The 19525-nt window shown below is 43.2% G+C and overlaps 1 protein-coding gene across 3 annotated transcripts in view; it reads right to left on the bottom strand.

Annotated features, from left to right (window-relative positions):
- Positions 1–5912: 5912 nt before the first annotated feature.
- Positions 5913–19525, bottom strand: part of UVRAG (UV radiation resistance associated) — a 335807-nt gene continuing 322194 nt past the window's right edge. For all 3 annotated transcript variants that reach the window (XM_023209367.1, XM_023209368.1, XM_023209369.1), the window contains one exon: positions 5913–7852. In XM_023209367.1, the coding sequence (XP_023065135.1) occupies positions 7150–7852 (703 nt within the window). In that variant the 3' untranslated portion in view covers positions 5913–7149. The remainder of the gene's footprint in view (positions 7853–19525) is intronic.

The following is a 19525-nucleotide window of genomic DNA, read 5'->3' as shown; positions in this document are numbered from 1 at the left end:
ACAGTCTTACATGATCCGGGGACAGCTCTGCTTCTAAAGGTTTCCGATGCTGATTCTGGGAACACTGGGCCTTCACAGAGCTCCCAGGGGACCAAGAGACAGACACAGGCGTGACTTACCAAACTCAGCCTGTGCTCCTCCTCACCCACACTGCCCCGCTGCATACCGACATGCACACCTCAGGAGCACCTACTGTATGCCACTGAAGGCAACACTTAGGCACGGGTCGGGGCTGAGAAGTTCAGGCAGCCGGCAGGTGTTTGGTAGCAAAGGGCCTGGTGCTGAGGTCAGCAGGTTCTGGAGACCTGTGCTGCATGAACCAAAGGTCACATATCACCTGCACACAAAGAAGCCTAGAGTCTCCTCACATCAAGTGTGCCTGACCCTTGACCCAAAGAGTGAGTAATCTGTGGAAATACACGGTGAGGCTGGTTTCTTTGAGGAATAAGGTGTTCTGCGTAACTAAAATGTTTTAAAAAGTTTTTGCAGGTAAACTTTCGAGAGAACAACTTTATCCCTTAAAGCATCAACTTATTTTAACCATTTTGAATAATATACTTCCTTAAACTATTTTATGCATTTTCCTATCAAACTAAAATCAATGTATCCTTTTTGTGATGACTGGGATCTATCCTTAGCAACAGTAAGTCACATTAAGGCTGAATTTTTTAAGCTAGCTGTTTTATTAATTTTTATTACACATTTTACAAGCTCTTGTGCCATGCACTTCTGAGTTGATGGCAGGGTGGTAGCCGTTCTGCTACATACAAACTGCCCTGATTAGAAGTTATACCTGATGTAAATGACGAGTTGATGGGTGGTGACGAGTTGATGGGTGCAGCACACCAACATGGCACAAGTATACATATGTAACAAACCTGCACATTATGCACATGTACCCTAGAACTTAAAGTATAATAAAAAAAAAAGAAAATATACTAGTATAATGAATTAATGATTAAAATAAACATAATGTTTTAATTAAAAAAAAAAGAAGTGGGCTGTCATTAACTGTGCCATGTTCTTCACAAACAGGCAGAGTGGCAAGTGAGAGGCCTCACTTGTCATGTCATGCTCTGGGCCCCAAAGCAATTAGAGACAGGTTTTGAAGAAAGAATACAAATTTGCTCCTAGGGCAAGAGAAGCCTCTGTCCAGGATCAAAGGAAATACAGAACAAGGGGCTGACTTCACTTTACAGACCAGCACATAGGCTCAGAGAAGTCAAGCGCCTCGCCAGGGTCACACAGCCAGTGAGCGGCAGCGTTGGGGTTGAAACATGTGTGGCTTGCTCTCCTGTGAGGCAGGGTGCTGCTCAGCTAGGCCCCCTGAGACTGCTTCCTTCTCAAGTGCTCCTGTTCTCTCCTTAGCTTCAGGCTGTCCATTAGTCGTGCCCCCTCTCACCCTCCGAGACTTTCTCATCTGCAGCACCTTAGAACTATGTTTTGTACACACAGCCAAAATGACCTGCGCCTGCGACTCTCCCCCTTGTAGTTCTGTGCCTGGGCTTGGCTACAGCTATTTCACCAACTGGCGATCTCTTTCGTATCTAGACTCATGCTCATTCTTTTTCTGGATGGCTGACAGTGCTGGCCTTTAAAAAGTGTGGAATTGTTTTAAAGACATGTCTTTTTTTATTCATTTAAAATCCACAAGGCTGAGCTGTCTACCTACAAAACTGTAATTAGATGTGCTAAGGTGGGGGGGGGGAAGAAAAAGAAAGCTATCTACTTTGAGCAGAATCAAGAGCTCTGGGCACCAACTCATTCCCTGAGGTCGCCAGAAGCCGTGTTAGAGAACATTCACAAGCAAGGTGGGCCTAAGGCAGCTTATCTGCCAGGGGCTAGAAACATGGAAATTACGGCCGAGAGGCCATGTATCTACACCGTGTCGGTGCCGCCTACCACCAAAGCACTTTGAAATATTTCACATTTGTTTAGAGCCTAGGTTTTCTTCTTTTTCTTTTTTTTTGAGATGGAGTCTCGCTCTGTCGCACAGGCTGGAGTACAGTGGTGTGATCTCGGCTCACTGCAACCTCTGCCTCCCAAGTTCAAGTGATTCTACTGCCTCAGCCTCTGGAGTAGCTAGAATTACAGGTGCACACCACCATGCCTGGCTAATTTTTGTATTTTTAGTGGAGACGGGGTTTCACCATGTTGGCCAGGCTGGTCTCGAACTCCTGACCTCAAGTGATCCACCCTCCTTTGCCTCCCAAAGTGCTGGGATTACAGGCGTGAGTCACTACACCCGGCAGAGTTTAGGTTTTCAAAAGACTAGTTTCAGCCCTAGTACACATTCTCAATGTATACAGAATGAATATCTGTATTTCAACGATCCCACCAAAGCCTGAAACATAGAATGTAAGAAATCCTCATTGAGTGACTAATTCCTCCCGACGTGCATGGTGCTTTATAAAGATAATTACGTGCTTTCATGAAGATGTTTCTCTCTTCTAACATTCTATCAATCCTCAGGGGTGGGGTATTATCCCTGCTTCACAGATTAGGAGTCAAATCCAGAGAGGTTAAGTGGCTGTGCTCCAAGTGCTAGAACAGGAAACCCGCTAAGTCCTAGGCATCCTTTCTATCCCGGCAAAGTGGCTTCCTCTGAGACCCAAGGTAACTAACATTGATGGAGCCCCTATGATGTGGCGGGTCCCCTGCAAATGTAATTGGGAAGGGCAGAGTCCTTTCCACGTGTTTACAGATGAAGAAATGGAAGTTCTCAAAAGCTCAGTGACTTCCAGGGTCATAGGTTCAAAGCAGCAGAGCTGCAGAGAGGTTAACAGGGGCCACAGGACATTCAGAATCTAGCTTGTAAAGAAGAGATGCTGGCTGCGCTCTGAACTACACAGTAAAAACCCAGATTTATTCAATATGTACCTATATTAGTCCATTTTTGTGTTGCTGTAAAGGAATACCAGAGGCTGGGTGATTTATGAAGGAAAGATGTTTAATGGGCTCACGATTCTGCAGGCTGTATAATCATGGTGCCAACATTTGCTCAGCTTCTGGGCAGGCTTCAGAAAGTTTGCATTCATGGCAGAAGTCGATGGGGTGTCAGCATGTCACATGGCAAGAGCTATAGGAGACAAAAGGGAGATCCCAGGCTTTTTTTTTTTTTGATACAGAGTCTCACTTTGCTGCCCAGGCTGGAGTGCAGTGGCACGATCTCGGCTCACTGCAACTTCTGCCTCCCCAGTTCAAGCAATTCTCTTGCCTCAGCCTCCCGAGTAGCTGGGACTACAGGCAGCTGCCACCATGCCCGGCTAATTTTTTGTATTTTTAGTAGAGACGGCATTTCACCGTGTTAGCCAGGATGGTCTCGAGGGAGATCCTAGACTCTTTTAAACAACCAGATCCTGGCTGAACTGAGAACTCACTTATCATCATAGGGATGGTACTAAGCCATTCATGAGGGGTCTGCTCCCATGATCCAATCACATCCCACCAGTCTCCACCTCCGACATGCCGAATCACATTTCAACATGAGATTTGGAGGAGACAAACATCCCAACCATATCATTCCCTGAAAATACTAGGGACAGAGGGATGCATCTCTTTTTCAGATACAGATTTTTTTTGTTTTTTTGTTTTCCAAACACAAAGGAAAGATGATTAAATAGACTCAAGCAAGTATCACTGGAATCCAGCCTGAAACTAGCTGCAAGTCATAAGTCAGATTTAACCAAGTTACTCTTCTGCTTCAAGTCTGGAAAGGGTACCTACCAGTTGCCTACTGGATTCATCCAAATCTCTTTATTTGGCACCTTAAGTCCTTCCAATTGGCCTATAACTCAGTTTCCCCTTTTGCCCTTCCTCACACGCATTCAGGCCGCAAGCACAGCACGCTCCCTGCTGTTTTCCAAGCTCACACCCAAGGCCTTGGCTCTGGGCCTGTGCCCATGCTGTTCTCTCTACCCACAGTGTGAAATCTTACATCTCTTTAATCTGCATCACTTCCATGAATCTTTCCTGACCCTTGAGTGACAATTAACAGCTTTGTCTGCATTCCATAGAATGGCTGTACATCTCTCCATCACAGAATTTAGCACACTGAATTAACAGCTAACATACCTGTGCACCCCACTAGAGAACATGGCAGAGGTCAAGGTTTATTCATCTCTTTATTAACCTTGTTTAGCCCAGTCCCTTACACACATGTGGAGAGAGAGAGAGTGTGTGAGCGTGTGAGAGCAAGTGTGCTCGATAAATGCTGGCTCTTTAAGAACAAGGTTTTCGTGGTTAACCCAGCTTCAATATGAAATTCAAAACAATGAAGACAGGACTCAAACATAGCAGGGAAATAATATACACTTTTAACTCTCAAAATAAATACTAATCAATTTTATTGTATAAATACAGATGCTGAGTTTTCTTCCAGTTACCAACAGATCAGTTTCACATGCCATTTATTACTCGTGGTGGTTTAAAAAATTATTTAAATAACTGGTTAGATCAGGATAAATGGGCACCATTAGAACTGCTAAAAAATATATAGCTGGGTACAATCTTCCAAAACTAATATTCTGAGGGGAAAAAAATCTCTGGAATTTCTAAAGTGGTTAAGGGGACGTGAAGAGAAAAAACACAATCAAATATTCATTTGGTAACATTTGCCGGCTGTTTAAAAGCGTCTCGGCTGTATGAAAACTGAAAGGGTTCTTAGCAGCTCAGAAATAGATAGTAATCAGTTTCCAATTCAACTTACATCTTCCAAGCAAACTTAATTTTCTTAGTGATTTACAAAACTTATTTAAAAGATTAGGAGATAATAACTAATCCCATGTTTTGTCTCCAGCCAGCCACTTTAAACAGGGGCCAAACTAACTCTGCAACTTTGGAAAACGTCGAACAGTTATTCCAGGAGACGGATAATCCCATAGGTTCTACCCAGGTCATGGCAGAAACTGCAGACATCAAACAAGTTCAAATGAAAACCCCAAATTCAAACTAAATGAACCCAAACCTAAGTGGTGTTTTGAGGCGTCACCACAGGGCTGTGTGGGTCAAGGCAAATGTGTAAGTACCTAGCAATCAGCTCTGAGCAGCCTGATGACATTCAAGAGCAGGGCTCCCCGTGGTGCAGTGAAAAGCCACTAAGCCCAGAATCACCCGGGGGTCTGCACAGCGGTGGGGGGCACTGACGGGTGGACCTGAGTCCAGGCTCTCCTGGTTGTGTGGACCTGAGATGGACACTGTAATCATGAGGAGTCCTGCTCCTCGGTGGTGCCAGAGCCAGGCTGGATGCCTTGCAACCCCATGTACCTACTTTGAGTTTGGTATGCCATTTAAGTCCATCCCGCATCCGGGGCAATCCTAAGTCCCACAGGGTTGACCTTCCATTCTGCAATCCTAACACTGCCCCTCAGAACCCTTTGTTTTTTTTGTAAATGTTACTTCCCTGGAGGGCCCCGCAGCATGTGCATATCCACGACGCTGCCTGTCTGCACCCTCACTGACTCTACAATGAGCGACAGACAGTACACTGCAGAGAAGCTCCTGCTCCATGTGAAGGAGCCCCACCTCTTCACGTGGAGTAAGATGGGCTTCTGCAGATCCAGTTAAAGCTTTCGACTGCCTGAGAGTTGGGTTTATCTGCGATGTAGTCATCCTGAGTTCTCTACATGGAAAACAACAATATAGCTATTAAACTTGAGCCCAGGAATGCTTGGACACAATATAAAGTGACTGTGAGGCTTGTGAGTGAAGCTGTCATGCAGGACAAATGCGGCGACTGGAGTGTATACCTGTCAAGTGTTTGTGTTGCTATATACAATACGTAAACTGAATGAAGTCAACAGCCTCCGCTTAGGTAGACATGGCTTTTGTTCAGGCTAGTCCTGTCATGACGTGACATACGGAGACGTAGGTTCAAAAGGAATTTCCAAGCTGGGAAAGAAAATCAGGTCGGGTGAAGTAAACTCAATTTTTATTCTTCTATATATAATACATGGATATATGGATAAATTTTCCTTTAAAGAGTTTGCAACCCTGAGGCAATGTCCTTGGGTACATAACGTATAAAGCAACAGCAAATGAAATCTAAATGCAGGAATGACAACTGGACTTCGAAACATAATTTAATATCCATCAAATTGCACACATACCAATAGTATTCTATGTCTCGTCTAGCTTCTTAATCCAACTATCTCAACTGCCTTGCAGTTTGCCTACCAGACACCCTCTCTACATACATTCTGTCATGTAAATGCCAACCTTCTGACTGAAATTTAATAAATTAACATGGGATTTACATCAAGGGATTTTTGTCTGATGAGTGCATTACCAGAAAGCATGCCTAGTTCCTGACCACAGCATCTGCCCACATAAAGACTTTGGCCCCCACAGGGCATGAGATGGCATCTGGCTGCCGTAACCTCGAGGTCCTTGAGGGTCCCCTGGGATCCACTGGAAGTTTTTCATCTAATCTGAGGGCCACATTAAGGGTATGGCAGAGGTGGGGGAAAGGCCATAGCTGGTTAGAAGAGATGGAACGTCATGGCTACTTGGTTACAGAACCAGTGAATCTGATGTCCTGTTTTCAGGACGCATGGCTCATTCATGGAGAAGATGGGGCGACAGTAGGGTCTAAAGGTTGACTGTGGTACCTGGGGGCAGGGAGAGGGACAGATGGGCCTGGGTGTGAGGAGACCACTACGCTGCTTCTTCATCTACCTCACGGATGGCCACAGACCTTTCAGTACATGGTGGAAATCTATTTCTGAATGTTCCATTTTCCCAAAGTTTTACAAACCATGGTGAGGGCAAATGCTTATGCGAAACTAAGGGTGAGTTCATTATATTATTTATATATTATCATCTTCCCTCTGAGGATAACATAGAAGGGTAAATAAAAAGCAGACAAATAGCTAAAAGGTGACTCAAGCTGTAAGCTCTTTCAACTAGAGGGTGATTTTTGCTTTAAAATAATCATCAGGCCCGAAAAGCAAATCTTGAAAGCAAAATCTAACTTTGGCCCACTGATAACAATGATCCTGAGTCCCTCCTTCATTCCCAAAGTCTGTTTTTCCGAGGAATATCCTCCATTAATATTCATTTTGTGTCATCATTATTACAAAGGGTTAAGTGCAGCTTTCACATCATTTTAGGCAGAGCTTCTGCCCCGGTCCTACTGTCGACCTGCTCACTTCATTTCTCGGAACTCCTGCGTGGCCGGCGGAAGCTGGACACGTTTTCATTCAGTGCGTAGATCCTTCGGGAGAACTCTTCAAATTCTCCCAGAACCTGTTCGTCACACTCTACCGCCACAGCACTGTCCACCGGGATGCAGTTAAATGCTTCTAGCTGATCGCCTGAGGTGAAACCTGTGGCTTCCAGCCCGATGATTTCTTCCGCTTGCTCCACAGTACAGCAGAGCTCAGCTTCTGAGACTGGGTGGAACTCACCTGGAAGCTGGACACTGGCAGGCCCGGCCTGCTCGCTGGGTAGGAAAGTGCCATTGACTGTGGCCTGGTGCTTGGAGGTGGCTTCTCCTTGTTCTTGGCTAGGGCGCACATTCACATGGCCTCCGTTTAAGCTGTCAACTAGATCCTCTCCGTTTTTCTTGTTTTCTTTGGAGAAGTCCAAGGAGGTGTCCAAGGAGGAGGAGAGAGACGTTATCTTTCTCTCGGCCTCTCCCACGGAGGTGACAGTGGTCACAGGCTGGGCTAATGCTGAGTTGTAACTGGGAGGAGGGGTTTTGTACTGAAGTCTCTCATTCTCAGAGCTGGCCCGTTTTCGATGTCCTTTGTCTGGTGAAGGGATCCCCCCAGAGAAGCCTACATCTGCAACCCCAAATACGGAGCTTTGTCTCTTAGGAACAGGGATTGCACTGGAGGTGTGATGTCTGTCACTAGAAGAGAAACAAAAACAAGAAGTTACTTTCTACTTCAGAACTCGGTGTAAGCCTTCTGGATCCAGAGACAGGAAACAGCATACTTAGGTCTGAGCTAATAAAAATAAGTAAGAATCAATCTTAGACTATAGTTATTGCAGTGTGTGAATGCAAAAAACAACATGAGGTATGTGGGTCCAACTTTGGGAGCTTCCTTCCAGCAGGATACAGACACAATGCAATATATTTAGAGAAGACGGCCCAAGGCGGGGTGGGGAATAGAAACCTTGTCCTATGGGGAAGAGGTGAAGTAACTGGACAGGCTGGATCTGGCAAGAAAAACATGTGAAGGATGTAACCAACTTCGTATTTCTGAAAGGCTATCCATAATTTCATTCTTGTTTTTAGTGCAATTCAATTCTTATTTTAGCTTTGAAAAGCAGGCATCCTCATCTGGCAGAGAAGTTACATGACTTGCCCACGCTCAGTGAGGCAGCGACAAGGCGAGACTAAGATCTGTGACTCATGATTTCATGACCAACAACTTTGCCAACACTCAAATGCTAACAAATGCTAACCACCTTGCATTAGTGAACTGGCAGAGAGAGAGAGAGGTTGAAGTCAAGGTGACATTTTAAAAATTAAAAAAAATTTTTTTGAGGGGTTCCTTTTTTTTTTTTAAAATGAAAAACTACCTTGGAAAATACATTCTTTGATGGGGCGAGCCACACATATGTTTTACAATACTTGGTCTGCAGTGCCATCTTTTGAATCTGAGTTTCTTCTCAGGAGGGTATCTTTGGGCCAGCAATAATAATCATTATTCAGTTATACAAACTTTATAATTTCTGAAGTAATTTCCTATACATCATTTCACTTAGTCTTTACCAAAACTCTACAGAGAAAGCAGGGTAAAGTTAAGTCTGAAATAATAAATAATAATCAGTTAATGGAAATAGAGTATCTACATCCTGGAAATGATGGCTATGTTATACACTATGCTAGCTCTAGACATTCTTGTATGTGGATGAAATTAGCTTCAATACAACCATATGAATAGACTGGATCCAGAGGCAGAGGGAGGTGCACACAGATCATTTGACTTGTGTGCTTCAGATGACGAAACACGCACAGAGGGTTAAGTGGCTTGCAGAAGGGCAACCACTAGGCAGGGGTAGAGGCAGAACTTGAAACTACACACACCCAACAAATAGTTCCCATATGTGCTTGGCCTTGGGGCAGGGAGACAGATGCAAGACCAGTAGGCCCTGCCTCCAAGGAGCTACCAATCCTGAAGGAGAAAGACATTCCTCATTATTCAAATAATACATTTTCAAATCACAATAGCAAGAAGTGCCCTAAAAAAGAAGAGATCTGGGATTTCTTCCACTTGTTTCTATAGCCACAAGCCCTGGCCACAGCTCCCTGCTCTCTCTCCTCTCAGACTGTTTCTGATGCAGGATTATACCTGCAGTCTCAGACACCCAAGCAAGGGTTATTCTTGGGAAGGGGTAACCACACAGCTTCTAATCCTTGGGTCCATCAGGCTCCTCTGCCTGGCTGTGAGTACTGGTGCCAGGAGAGATTTCATAATTAGGGGTGGTAACTGAGGCGCATATAGAACTAGGCAAGTAGACTAGTAAATTACAGTTTTTAGTTCTCAAGAAAAACAAAACAAAACAGAGCAAAATCTGCTGGCCTCGATCTAGGTTTATAGTTAATATGTTGTCAGAACTCCCAGTAATTGGGTAAGCTACACATTTCTGCAAACCTTGTTTTTACTCTACCACTTGCTGACCGTGTCCCTCTCTGAATGATCTTGCAGGCTGACTACGTACTCAAACCAAAAGAGAACATCAGCAGCACTTCAGTCTACAGTCTATTCTGTGCAGACAAGCCTAGCTTTCATTTGCCAGCCCAGCCCACGAGGGGTGGAAGCACCAGGTGAAGCAGCCTGGAACACTGAAGGTGATTTGTTGGTGTGTGGCTAGAGCCAGGTGCTTAACCCCTCATGCTGCGACCCTGTGCTGCCATCCTCCCGCTCCTACCCCCACCCCAGGCATCCTGCTCTGCTGCTCTGTGGGGCTCCCGGTGGGCTGATAAAAGGCAGGGCATGAGAAACAGGCCTGGGGCACACCCAGCAGTGCTTGCCACACAAGAGGAACAAGGTGCTTGTAGCCATCATTGATTCTGAAACGTTCTAAAACTTCTCTACTTCGTACAACAGAAAAGTAATGAGGTGTGACAACCCCCACTGCCCCACCTCGCCAACTACAATGCGAAGGGCACGACCATTTTCCTGACCGTCAATAATGTTCTGAGCCCCGTGGAAGATGCGCTGCCCACACAGTCCTCGAGTGTCCTGCGAGGAAGATAGCAGGTGATGGGTCATGTGGTTTGTTCAAGGCTGAAGAATCACATCTGAACTAGATTCCATCTGACTCCAGGGCCCATCCTATCTATTGTGTCCCACATGGGAACACAACATTCAAATTCAAGTAACATTTGCTAAGTGCCAAAGACATAGTACACATCAAGCTAAGTGCCTTCTCATTTGCCCACAAACTCTAAGATGGTATGTTATTCCTATTTTCATGGATGGACTCCAAGGCTTTGAGAGGTGGGAACTTTGGTATTTTCTGACATCCTGATTTTGTGACATTCTTCTCCAGTTCCCTTGGATCTGTATGAAAACTCAGGTAATGGTAGTATCACATTCAAATTGGAAAATCCAAGTACCAGTAAAAGGTTCTCTCTCTCTTCGTTTTTTCATTTTTAAATTTTTTTTAATTTTCTAAATTAAAAAAAAAAAAAGTTTTTTAGAGACAAAGTCTCACTCTGTTGCTCAGGCTAGAGTGCACTGGTGTGATCACAGCTCACTGCGGCCTCAACTCCTGGCCTCAAGGGATCCTCCCACCTTAGTCTCCCAAGTAGCTGAGACTACAGGTGTGTGTTCCATGCCCGGTTAATGTTTTTTAGTTTTAATTTTTTTTGGAGACAGGGTCTCATCATCTTGCACACACTGGTCTCCAACTCCTGGGCTCAAGTGATCCTCTTGCCTTGGCCTCCCAAAATATTGGGATTACAGGTGTGAGCCACAGGTCCCAGCCAAAATGTTCTCTTTTAAGAATGGTAAGGAAATTAGTTATTTTTGGAAAGATAATGAAGTCTACATATCTAAGGTTTACCTTTTTATCACCACATTTTTCCCTCCAGTTTTAGTTATATGAGATTAAACCTTTCAAAAATTTTTATTACAGCTTTTCTTACGATCTTAGAAAAGTTGAACAAGAAAAGGCATTTTCTCGATGCCTCTGGGCCACAGATATGAACATGTATTACTGAGCGATGACGCAGTAAGGGGACTACAGGATGTTCAGTGGTGTCTGTTCCGTAGGACGCGGGTCTGGAGGTAAGTCTGGCACGGGTTCTTCGATTCCCCTTTGGTGCTGAGGGCAGTTGAGTCAGTGCCCCTGCCCGCAGTGGCCGCTCTACCCTTTTCTTAGTTTGCTGTGTTCTTGCAAAGCAGATATCCTGAAACTTGTGTGCAAAGTATGAGTAAACAGGATTTCAGTGGCGGGCCAGGAGCTGTCCTGGGCATAACATGCTTTATTTATTATATGAGTTTGGTAACATAGTTTTGGCTGTTCAGAATTGATTTTTTTTATTACTTCCAGGATTCCCAGCTACATTCCAAATTTTTAAGATAGCCAAGCTCCAAACAGTTGAAGTATCAAATGATTACATTAAACACGCATGTATTTTTAGTTATTACAATAGTTTTACTCACAGGAAAACTAAAAATATGTTAACTGTATATATATAAAAAAAACCTCACAAGTCTACTACCCATCAAACAACTGCTATTAATTTTGGGTATTTTCCTTTCAGACTTTGATTTTAAATATGTGCGTTGAATTTTTAAAGAAATCCTATGGGTTAGGTGTGGCAGCTCACACCTGTCATCCCAGCACTGTAGGAGGACTGCTTGAACCCAGGAGTTTGAGACCAGCCTGGGCCACATAGGGAGACCCTGTCTCTACAAAAAATTTAAAAATTAGCTGGGTATGGTGGTGAGCACCTATAGTCCCACCAACTGTGTGCTGAGGTGGGAGGATTGCATGAGCCTGGGTTGCAGTGAGCTGTGAACACACCACTGCACTTTAGCCTGGGCGACAGAGCAAGACCCTGTCTCAAAAAAAAAAAAAAAAAAAGGAAACAAGAAAGAAACACTAAAGCCGTGTTTCTGGTATATACAGAATTCTACGTCCTACTGTTGGATGCTATTAAAACCTCCTGGTAAGCAGAATTCTAAATGGCTGCTTCACTGAATGGACTATCATAATTTACCTAATTATTCCCTTACTTTTGTAGATTTAGGATGTTTCTGAACCTTTACTATTAAAAACAAACTGCTGTGAGCATCTCTGTATAAAAACATACTGCAGAGATTTTTCATAAAATAATTTTGATTTTATATTTAACAGAAGGTTTTGAGAAAGACCCTTCATTCATATTTTAGTATAAGATAAAGAAATAAGAGTATTTTTATCTCTACTCTTGCCTAAAGAGAGAAAGGTAGGAATTAAAAAGGCAAATAATAGTTCAAAACAGAATATTCAGGAGGTTTCAAGATTCTTTGATTACAGTCTGGCTTCATGACTATTTCACCTAGATGAAGAGGTTGAAACTCACAGATTTACTAATTATATGACCAATTTTTTTTAAAGGCTGTTGACAATTTACTCATCAAATGCAATTAGTACATTATTTATGTTGTGATGAAAAACTTACAGGGAGCCTCTACCCTTAGACAACCAAAAGCAAAAATGTGTGCTTTTTGGGAGGTGTGGACATAGCAGGAAACATGGTAGCTTTTCTTTATCGTCTGCTCCCACCAAGGGGCCCCGTGTGTTTGGAGGCACTAGAATTGCGGGTGCAGAGCCTGAGGTTCAAGCCACTGGACTGAGTCTGCCAGTTCACTGCACACATTCTTCTCACCAGCCATTTCCCATGAGTGGCTGTCTCTTCCAGCTGGGCTTAGCTCCAAACTGGAAACATGACATCTGGGGTTTAATGTTGCAATTAAAAGGAATTTATTAAAAAACAACAACCCAAAGATATCATAATTGCAAATTTACTAGGCTATGGTTTAGTGAAACACAGTATAGCTTGTTGAATAATTGAACCACACCAGAGACTGTTAAATTATTTAATAAACCTTTTGCCATAAGTAAAAAAGGATTTCCTGAAGTCACAAACAATGGCACAATGAGGGAGAAGCCAAGTGGCCTGGAGTTTAGATGTCAAGGAGGACAGTCTAGTTTCAGTTTGGCTTCTTCGGATCAAGTTTTTTTCTGAGCTCTCTAAATTAAGATGATTAATTTGTTTCTCATTCTGTGAGTCCTTATTTATTGCTATCAACTACCTTTTCTCATCTCTTCAGCTCTAGAGACAGTAGTGACAAGAAGGACTGTTCAAAGACCTGGATTCTACTCCTAGCTCTGCCACTATGATCCCATCTATATGGAGTTACAACTTAAGGTCACATTCATTTATTAGTTATATCAGTGGTCCTCAATCTTTCTGGCACCAGGTACCCGTTGCATGGAAGACAACTCTCCTGTGGACTTGGGGGCGGGGATATGAAACTGCCACCTCAGATCATCAGGCGTTAGATTCTCATAAGGAGCACACAACCTAGATCCCTCACACGTACAGTTCACAACAGGATTTGTGCTCCTATGAGAATCTAATACCATGGCTAATCTGATGGGAGGCAGAGCTCAGGGGGTAATGCCTGCTCACCCCCATCGCCTCCTGCTGTGCGGCCTGGTTCTTAACAGGCCACATACGGGTGAAAGTCTGTGGTCCAGGGGTTGGACACCCCTGAGTTATATGACTGTGGGCATATTTAATGACTATTTATAAAATAGATCACTGGATTAAATAAGGATTAAATAAAATAATGTGCTTAAAATTGTTGGCAGGATGCCTGGCATAGACACTGGTGTCAGTAGTAGTTGTATCTGTGGTTGCTGTCATTATAATTCATTTCAGTGGGCCTCAAATTCCAAGTATTATTCTCCTTTTACTGTTTCTCTTATACAGCATACTGTTTCAAGCAGGAACAAACAGAACTCCTCCCACCTACCTTCCCACACCTCCAGGAAGCTAGCTGCAAGAAGCAAATGAAGAAGTACGGTGCTGGGCGTGGTGGCTTATGTCTGTAGTAGTCCCAGCACTTTGGGAGGCTGAGGTGGGAGGATCACTTGAGCCCAGGGGGTTGAGGTTACAGTGAGCTATGATCACGTTACTGCATTCCAGCTTGGACGAAGGTAAGACCCCTACCTCAAAAAAAAAAAAAAAAAAAAAAAAAAAAAAAGGCTGGATGTGGTGGCTCACGCCTGTAATCCCAGCACTTTGGGAGGCCAAGGTCGGTGGATCACCTGAGGTCAGGAGTTCAAGATCAGCCTGGCCAACAAGGCCAAAGCCCCATTGCTACTAAAAATACAAAAATTAGCCTGGCTTCATGGTGGGCACCTGTAATCCCAGTTGCATGGGAGGCTGAGGCAGGAGAATCTCTTGAACCCAGGAGGTGGAGGTTGCAGTGAACCGAGATTGCAGCCCTGCACTCCAACCTGGGCAACAGAGTGAGACTCTGTCTCAAAAAAAAAAAAAAAAAAAAAAAGGAAGAAAAAAGAAAAAAGAAAAAAAGGATAAAAGAGATTTGGAGAAAAAGATCCAAATCAATCAACAGATTTAATCTGTTCAATGTGAAACACAATTGTAGTTTTTTTTTCTTGGGGACATGAGGTGGGGAAAGTTTTGAATGAAGTCGAAATGCTCAAAATTCCTCTGTTTACATGATCTACCTACTGCTTAGGGACTATAAGAACTTCCCAGAATCCTTTGAGGTACATTCCAATTGTCCCCAAACCCCTGATGCAGCCTTTTTCTGCATGAATTTAGCTTCAGGGAGAGATAATTTGTGTAAGAGGGAGAAATTCTCTATTTCTCTGACTAAAATGAGGAAGACCATATGCAGCACTTTTATAACCATTATATAAATACCTTGCCATGAAGCCAACCCAGGAACTGGTAGAGCCCAGTTTCCTCTACTCCACCATCCTTGCCCCATCATTTCCCTCTCCTCTTCCTCTTGGTTTTACTGTCTGAAGCTATAGCCTCCTTTTACAGAAAAGAGATTGGGAAAGAGAGAACAAGTTAAGAAAGCACCAGTCCAAAATGTGATTCCCATTTCCACATCTCCCATAGGTAACATGCCAGAGCTCCACATGCAGCGCCATCGTTAGGAGACACGAGACGCTGAGGGTGCACCTCACAGCTCCCAGCCTAGGTTTCCTCTTCTGTAAAATGGTTATATCTACCCAATAGTTATTGCAGTAAGGATTTAATGAGATATACAAGTAAAATTCTTAGTACCAGAAATAATTGTAGTTTTTTTTTTTCTTTTTTTCTTGGGGACATGAGGTGGGGAAAGCTTTGAATGAAGTCGAAATGCTCAAAATTCCCAATAAATAAGTACCCAATAAATTATTAATAATAATAAAACAATGGCAACTAAAATTTATAAAGTGCTACTGATTAAACACTCTGTTAACAGCTTTATACACGGTCTCATTTAATCCTTATGACATCTCTATGAAGTATTACAAACATCATCCTCATTTTACAGATGAAGAAACTGAAGCACAGAGGTTAGGTAACTTGACCAAGGTCATGAAGCCACTGGGTAGATATATGTGATTTAACCAAGTCGGTCTGCCTAACTGTTAATTTCCTTCTCTTTCCCAGTCCCTAGGATCTTAAGTTTTTTATTGTCACCAAAACATCTACATTTGATCTCTACTTCTATTTGAGGACGGGGTGAGAATGAGAATAATTTTTAGGTTAAGTGGATTGGTTTATTTTCTTTCTCTTCTCTTCCTGCCTACATTAAGTTTGTGTTGCTCTTTTGACTTTCTAAGACTTATTATACTGTTAGGCATTCTAAGCATCAGCTATGAGCAGAAATAAATTCTGCCATGAATTGATGTAAATGTGGAAACTTACGGGAAAATGAAATAAAGAAAGCATGTAAAGATTTACCACATCAAGAGAGTTCTTGAAGCTGGGGTGAGGTTTTAACCATTTGAAACATTTTTTTTTTTCCTAATAATCTTTCAGATTCACTTGTACTTGTTTTATCTGTCTACAACCACGTCCCACACTGTAAAGTATGAGGACAGAGTACAATTCACAATCTCAAATATGTGTCTTTCCCTCCCTACAAAATGTTTCCTCTGAGGGACATTACTAGATCACAGCTGGTCAAAATACTAAATCTTGATTGTCTGGCTCCCGGCCAAAATCTACAGCTACAACTCAGTGGAATAAGAACACTTAAAAAGAAAAAAAAGAAAAAAAAAAAAAAAAAAAACTTTTAAACAACTTTTGATCTTCTTCTTTCTCCCCCCTTGTAGCAATCTATGACCTCATGGCAGTGAGACCTTTACATGGAGGTGTTTAAGTTGGTTGATGGCCACTAGAAATGTTTGAAGCTCTAGGTACTACTCTGCGCCAATACCATGTCAACTGTGTTAAAAAGCAATAATAGTTTCTCACCTTCTTAAAGATTACTGCTCAAATAATGCAGAGCAACGACAGGCTTGTACAGAGTGCCAAAAGCAGGTTGCCAAGGCAAAGCTGAGGTGGAATTACGTCTTTTGGCAGCTAAGAAATTATGACATAAAGTTAGTTTTTTTTCAAAAAAACAACCTCCATAAATTAAGCTACTATCCTTTTTTCAAAATTCAGCAAAGGTTGGGATTTATCCTTCTTCTTTCCCTCTCTCAGATCAAGTAGGAGCTCAGAACCTCCTTTAGGGAAAGCCAAATTTAACAGCTAGATCTTATCTCCCAGGAGGTAGCTGGGGGTTAATAGTTTTAAGCATGCAGTCTCCAGGCCACAGGCAAGCAATCCAAAGGCCTCTCACCATTACCAGATAAGTATAAGTACTTAATCTTTGCCCTGGATGTTAACAAAAACACGAAACAAAATAAAAATAGAAACAATATTGGGCCAAAAGCACAGGCTGAAATCTGTGCCAACGGTCACTTTTCCCCTGGGCTTCGCCTGGAAGGTTTCCTGCCAAAGTCTGACTAAATAAAAACAGAGTATAAAAAGGTATAACTGAACAAGGCAGCCTTTGGATTTTATTTAAACTGAGTAGTGATGGAAAGATGAATTGGTGAAAGAGAAAGTTCCACAGGCAAAGGACAAAATAAGCAAGCTGAAGAAATCCAGTTCCCCAGGCTTTGTGATGTGATGTCTTGGCCATGAGGCCTCCATGGCCCAGCTTGGACCAGTGGACAGAGGATGAGGGGGTGCCTACTGCCCAGAGCCCAACTGGAGGCGAGCTCAGGCTCCAGGCTGAGCTCCATGGCATCAGAGAATACACAGTGATCCTCCAGGGAGACAAAGAGAGGTCCTGGGAGGGGTCAAGTCAACCACTTCACTCATCAGCTTTCACTTTAAGAAATCATCATACATATTAATATACTAAAATCACAGTCAGGCAACCAACATTATGAGGACTGTAAAATGGTCTGTAGAAACAGACAGAGCCCATCTTGATGTCATTTATATAGGGCTTAAGTAACATCCTACACGAGAACATGGAAAGAACAGGAAAGAGATGCCAGGAATGATGCCTGGGGACCCCTCAGAGTGTCTGGACAGCACTTGAGACTTGGGAATAATAAACTGTTTATGCTGAAAACCAGGGAAAAATTTTTTAAAAACCTCTACCTTTGCCAGGGAAACCAGAGGAACAACAATCTCACAGAACCCAGCCCCAGAAGAAACTCGATAGGGAAATTAAAACCCTGGTCAGAGAATGGTTTCAGAATTTAAAAACTAGACTTGGAAGGGAGCTAAAGGATGCATTAGACTCCCAGGACCAGTGACAGAATCTGTGAGATGAAGTCTTTGAAAGATACGGCTAACGCTGACCTACTGTCAGCTCTCTAATAAACTCTCACATGAACCAAACTGTGAGGGTTTAGTTGTTTGTTATTTCAAAAGAAAAATGATAGCTCTACCACCATTTCCAGAGATGCTGAAGGCCTTGGGCAGAAGTGCTTGAGTTACAATTAGCTGCCATTTAATTACTGTTTAGTAAGAGACTGGGACTCTAGAGATGACATCTTGGTAACCTTGTCTTTTGTAGTCCTCTATACTCCTAAAGGAGGTGGAGTATAACACAAATTAATTGGGCCGGGCGCAGTGGTTCACGGCTGTAATCCCAGGACTTTGGGAGGCCAAGATGGGCAAATCACGAGGTCAGGAGATCGAGACCATCCTGGCTAAAACGGTGAAACCCCGTCTCTACTAAAAATACAAAAATTAGCCGGGTGCAGTGGCGGGTGTCTGTAGTCCCAGCTACACGGGAGGCTGAGGCAGGAGAATGGCGTGAACCTGGGAGGCGGAGCTTGCAGTGAGTGGAGATCGAGTCACTGCACTCTAGCCTGGGCAACAGAGTGAGACTCCGTCTCAAAAAAAAATTAAAAATAAATAAATAAATTAATAAATAAATTAAAAAAAGAAGTTGATTTACCCCCTTATTCAAATACATACTGGGTATCTACTATACACTAGGTGCTGCGCTAGACTCTGGGGCTATAATAATAATTGGAAAAAGGCCATGGTTCATGTTTTCATGGAATTTATTGTCTAGTGAGAGAAGACAGACAAGTATCACAGAATCACAGACATCAATGTCAAACAACCACCTCTGACCCGTGCTACGCAGAGAGGACACGGGCTCAAAGAGCTTGTAGCAGAGATCTGGCCCAGAAAGAAAAAGCCAAGATTAGAAGGGCTAATAGAGTTCTTTATCAGGTAAAGAATGGGTTGGTGAGGAGAGTATCTTCCAGGCAGCAGGAACAGCATTTGCTAAGACCTTTTGTCAAGAAAGATAATGATGTTTGAGGACCCAAAAGGTCAATGAGTGAAGAGTTCTATGGTAGAAGATAAAACTGAGGAGTAAAACAAAGTCTAGACCATGCAGCAGTCACAAGCTATGTTTAGAACTTTCAGGCAAAGGAGAGAGGGGGAAAGAGAGAGAGAGAGAGAGAGTCAGAGGTGTGTGGGGGGAGGGGGTGAGAGAGAGAGAGAGAGAGAGATTTATACTTTGGAAAGTGCATTCTGGCTGCAGCTGGAGAGCAGACTGGACTGGAGGGGCCAGAGTGGATGGTGGGAGACTGCAGGCTGTGCAGTAGTACAGGTGAAAGGTAATGGAGGCATACATCAGAATGGAAATGTACACACATAGACAAATAGAAATAGCAGGAGAAATTGGCAGGAGTTGCCAGAGTTGGATATAAGGGTGAGGAAGAAAAGGAGGAACCAAGGTTTCTGCCTGGCGTCCTGGCTAGTGTAAAATAATGGAAAGTGGTTCCATTTGCAGAAAGCAAAGAGCATATCATGACTGGGATGGAAGACTGGTAGAAAAATGCATGGGCACGTAGAATGTGCTGTGAAAATGTACAGGAGGCAATTTCTGATATCAGAACTTATCTCCACTAAGAGTAAAGTAAGAGAAAAAAGGGCCCAGGACTGAGCCTTTAGGAGCTCCAGCTTTTTGTGATGAGGTAGAGGAAGAGCAGCCTTCAAATGAGGTAAGAA

Source organism: Piliocolobus tephrosceles, chromosome 13, assembly GCF_002776525.5.
Source record: "Piliocolobus tephrosceles isolate RC106 chromosome 13, ASM277652v3, whole genome shotgun sequence".
NCBI classification, from domain to species: domain Eukaryota; kingdom Metazoa; phylum Chordata; class Mammalia; order Primates; family Cercopithecidae; genus Piliocolobus; species Piliocolobus tephrosceles.
Note: the sequence above shows the minus strand (reverse complement) of the source record. Positions and strands in the feature narration are given on the sequence as shown.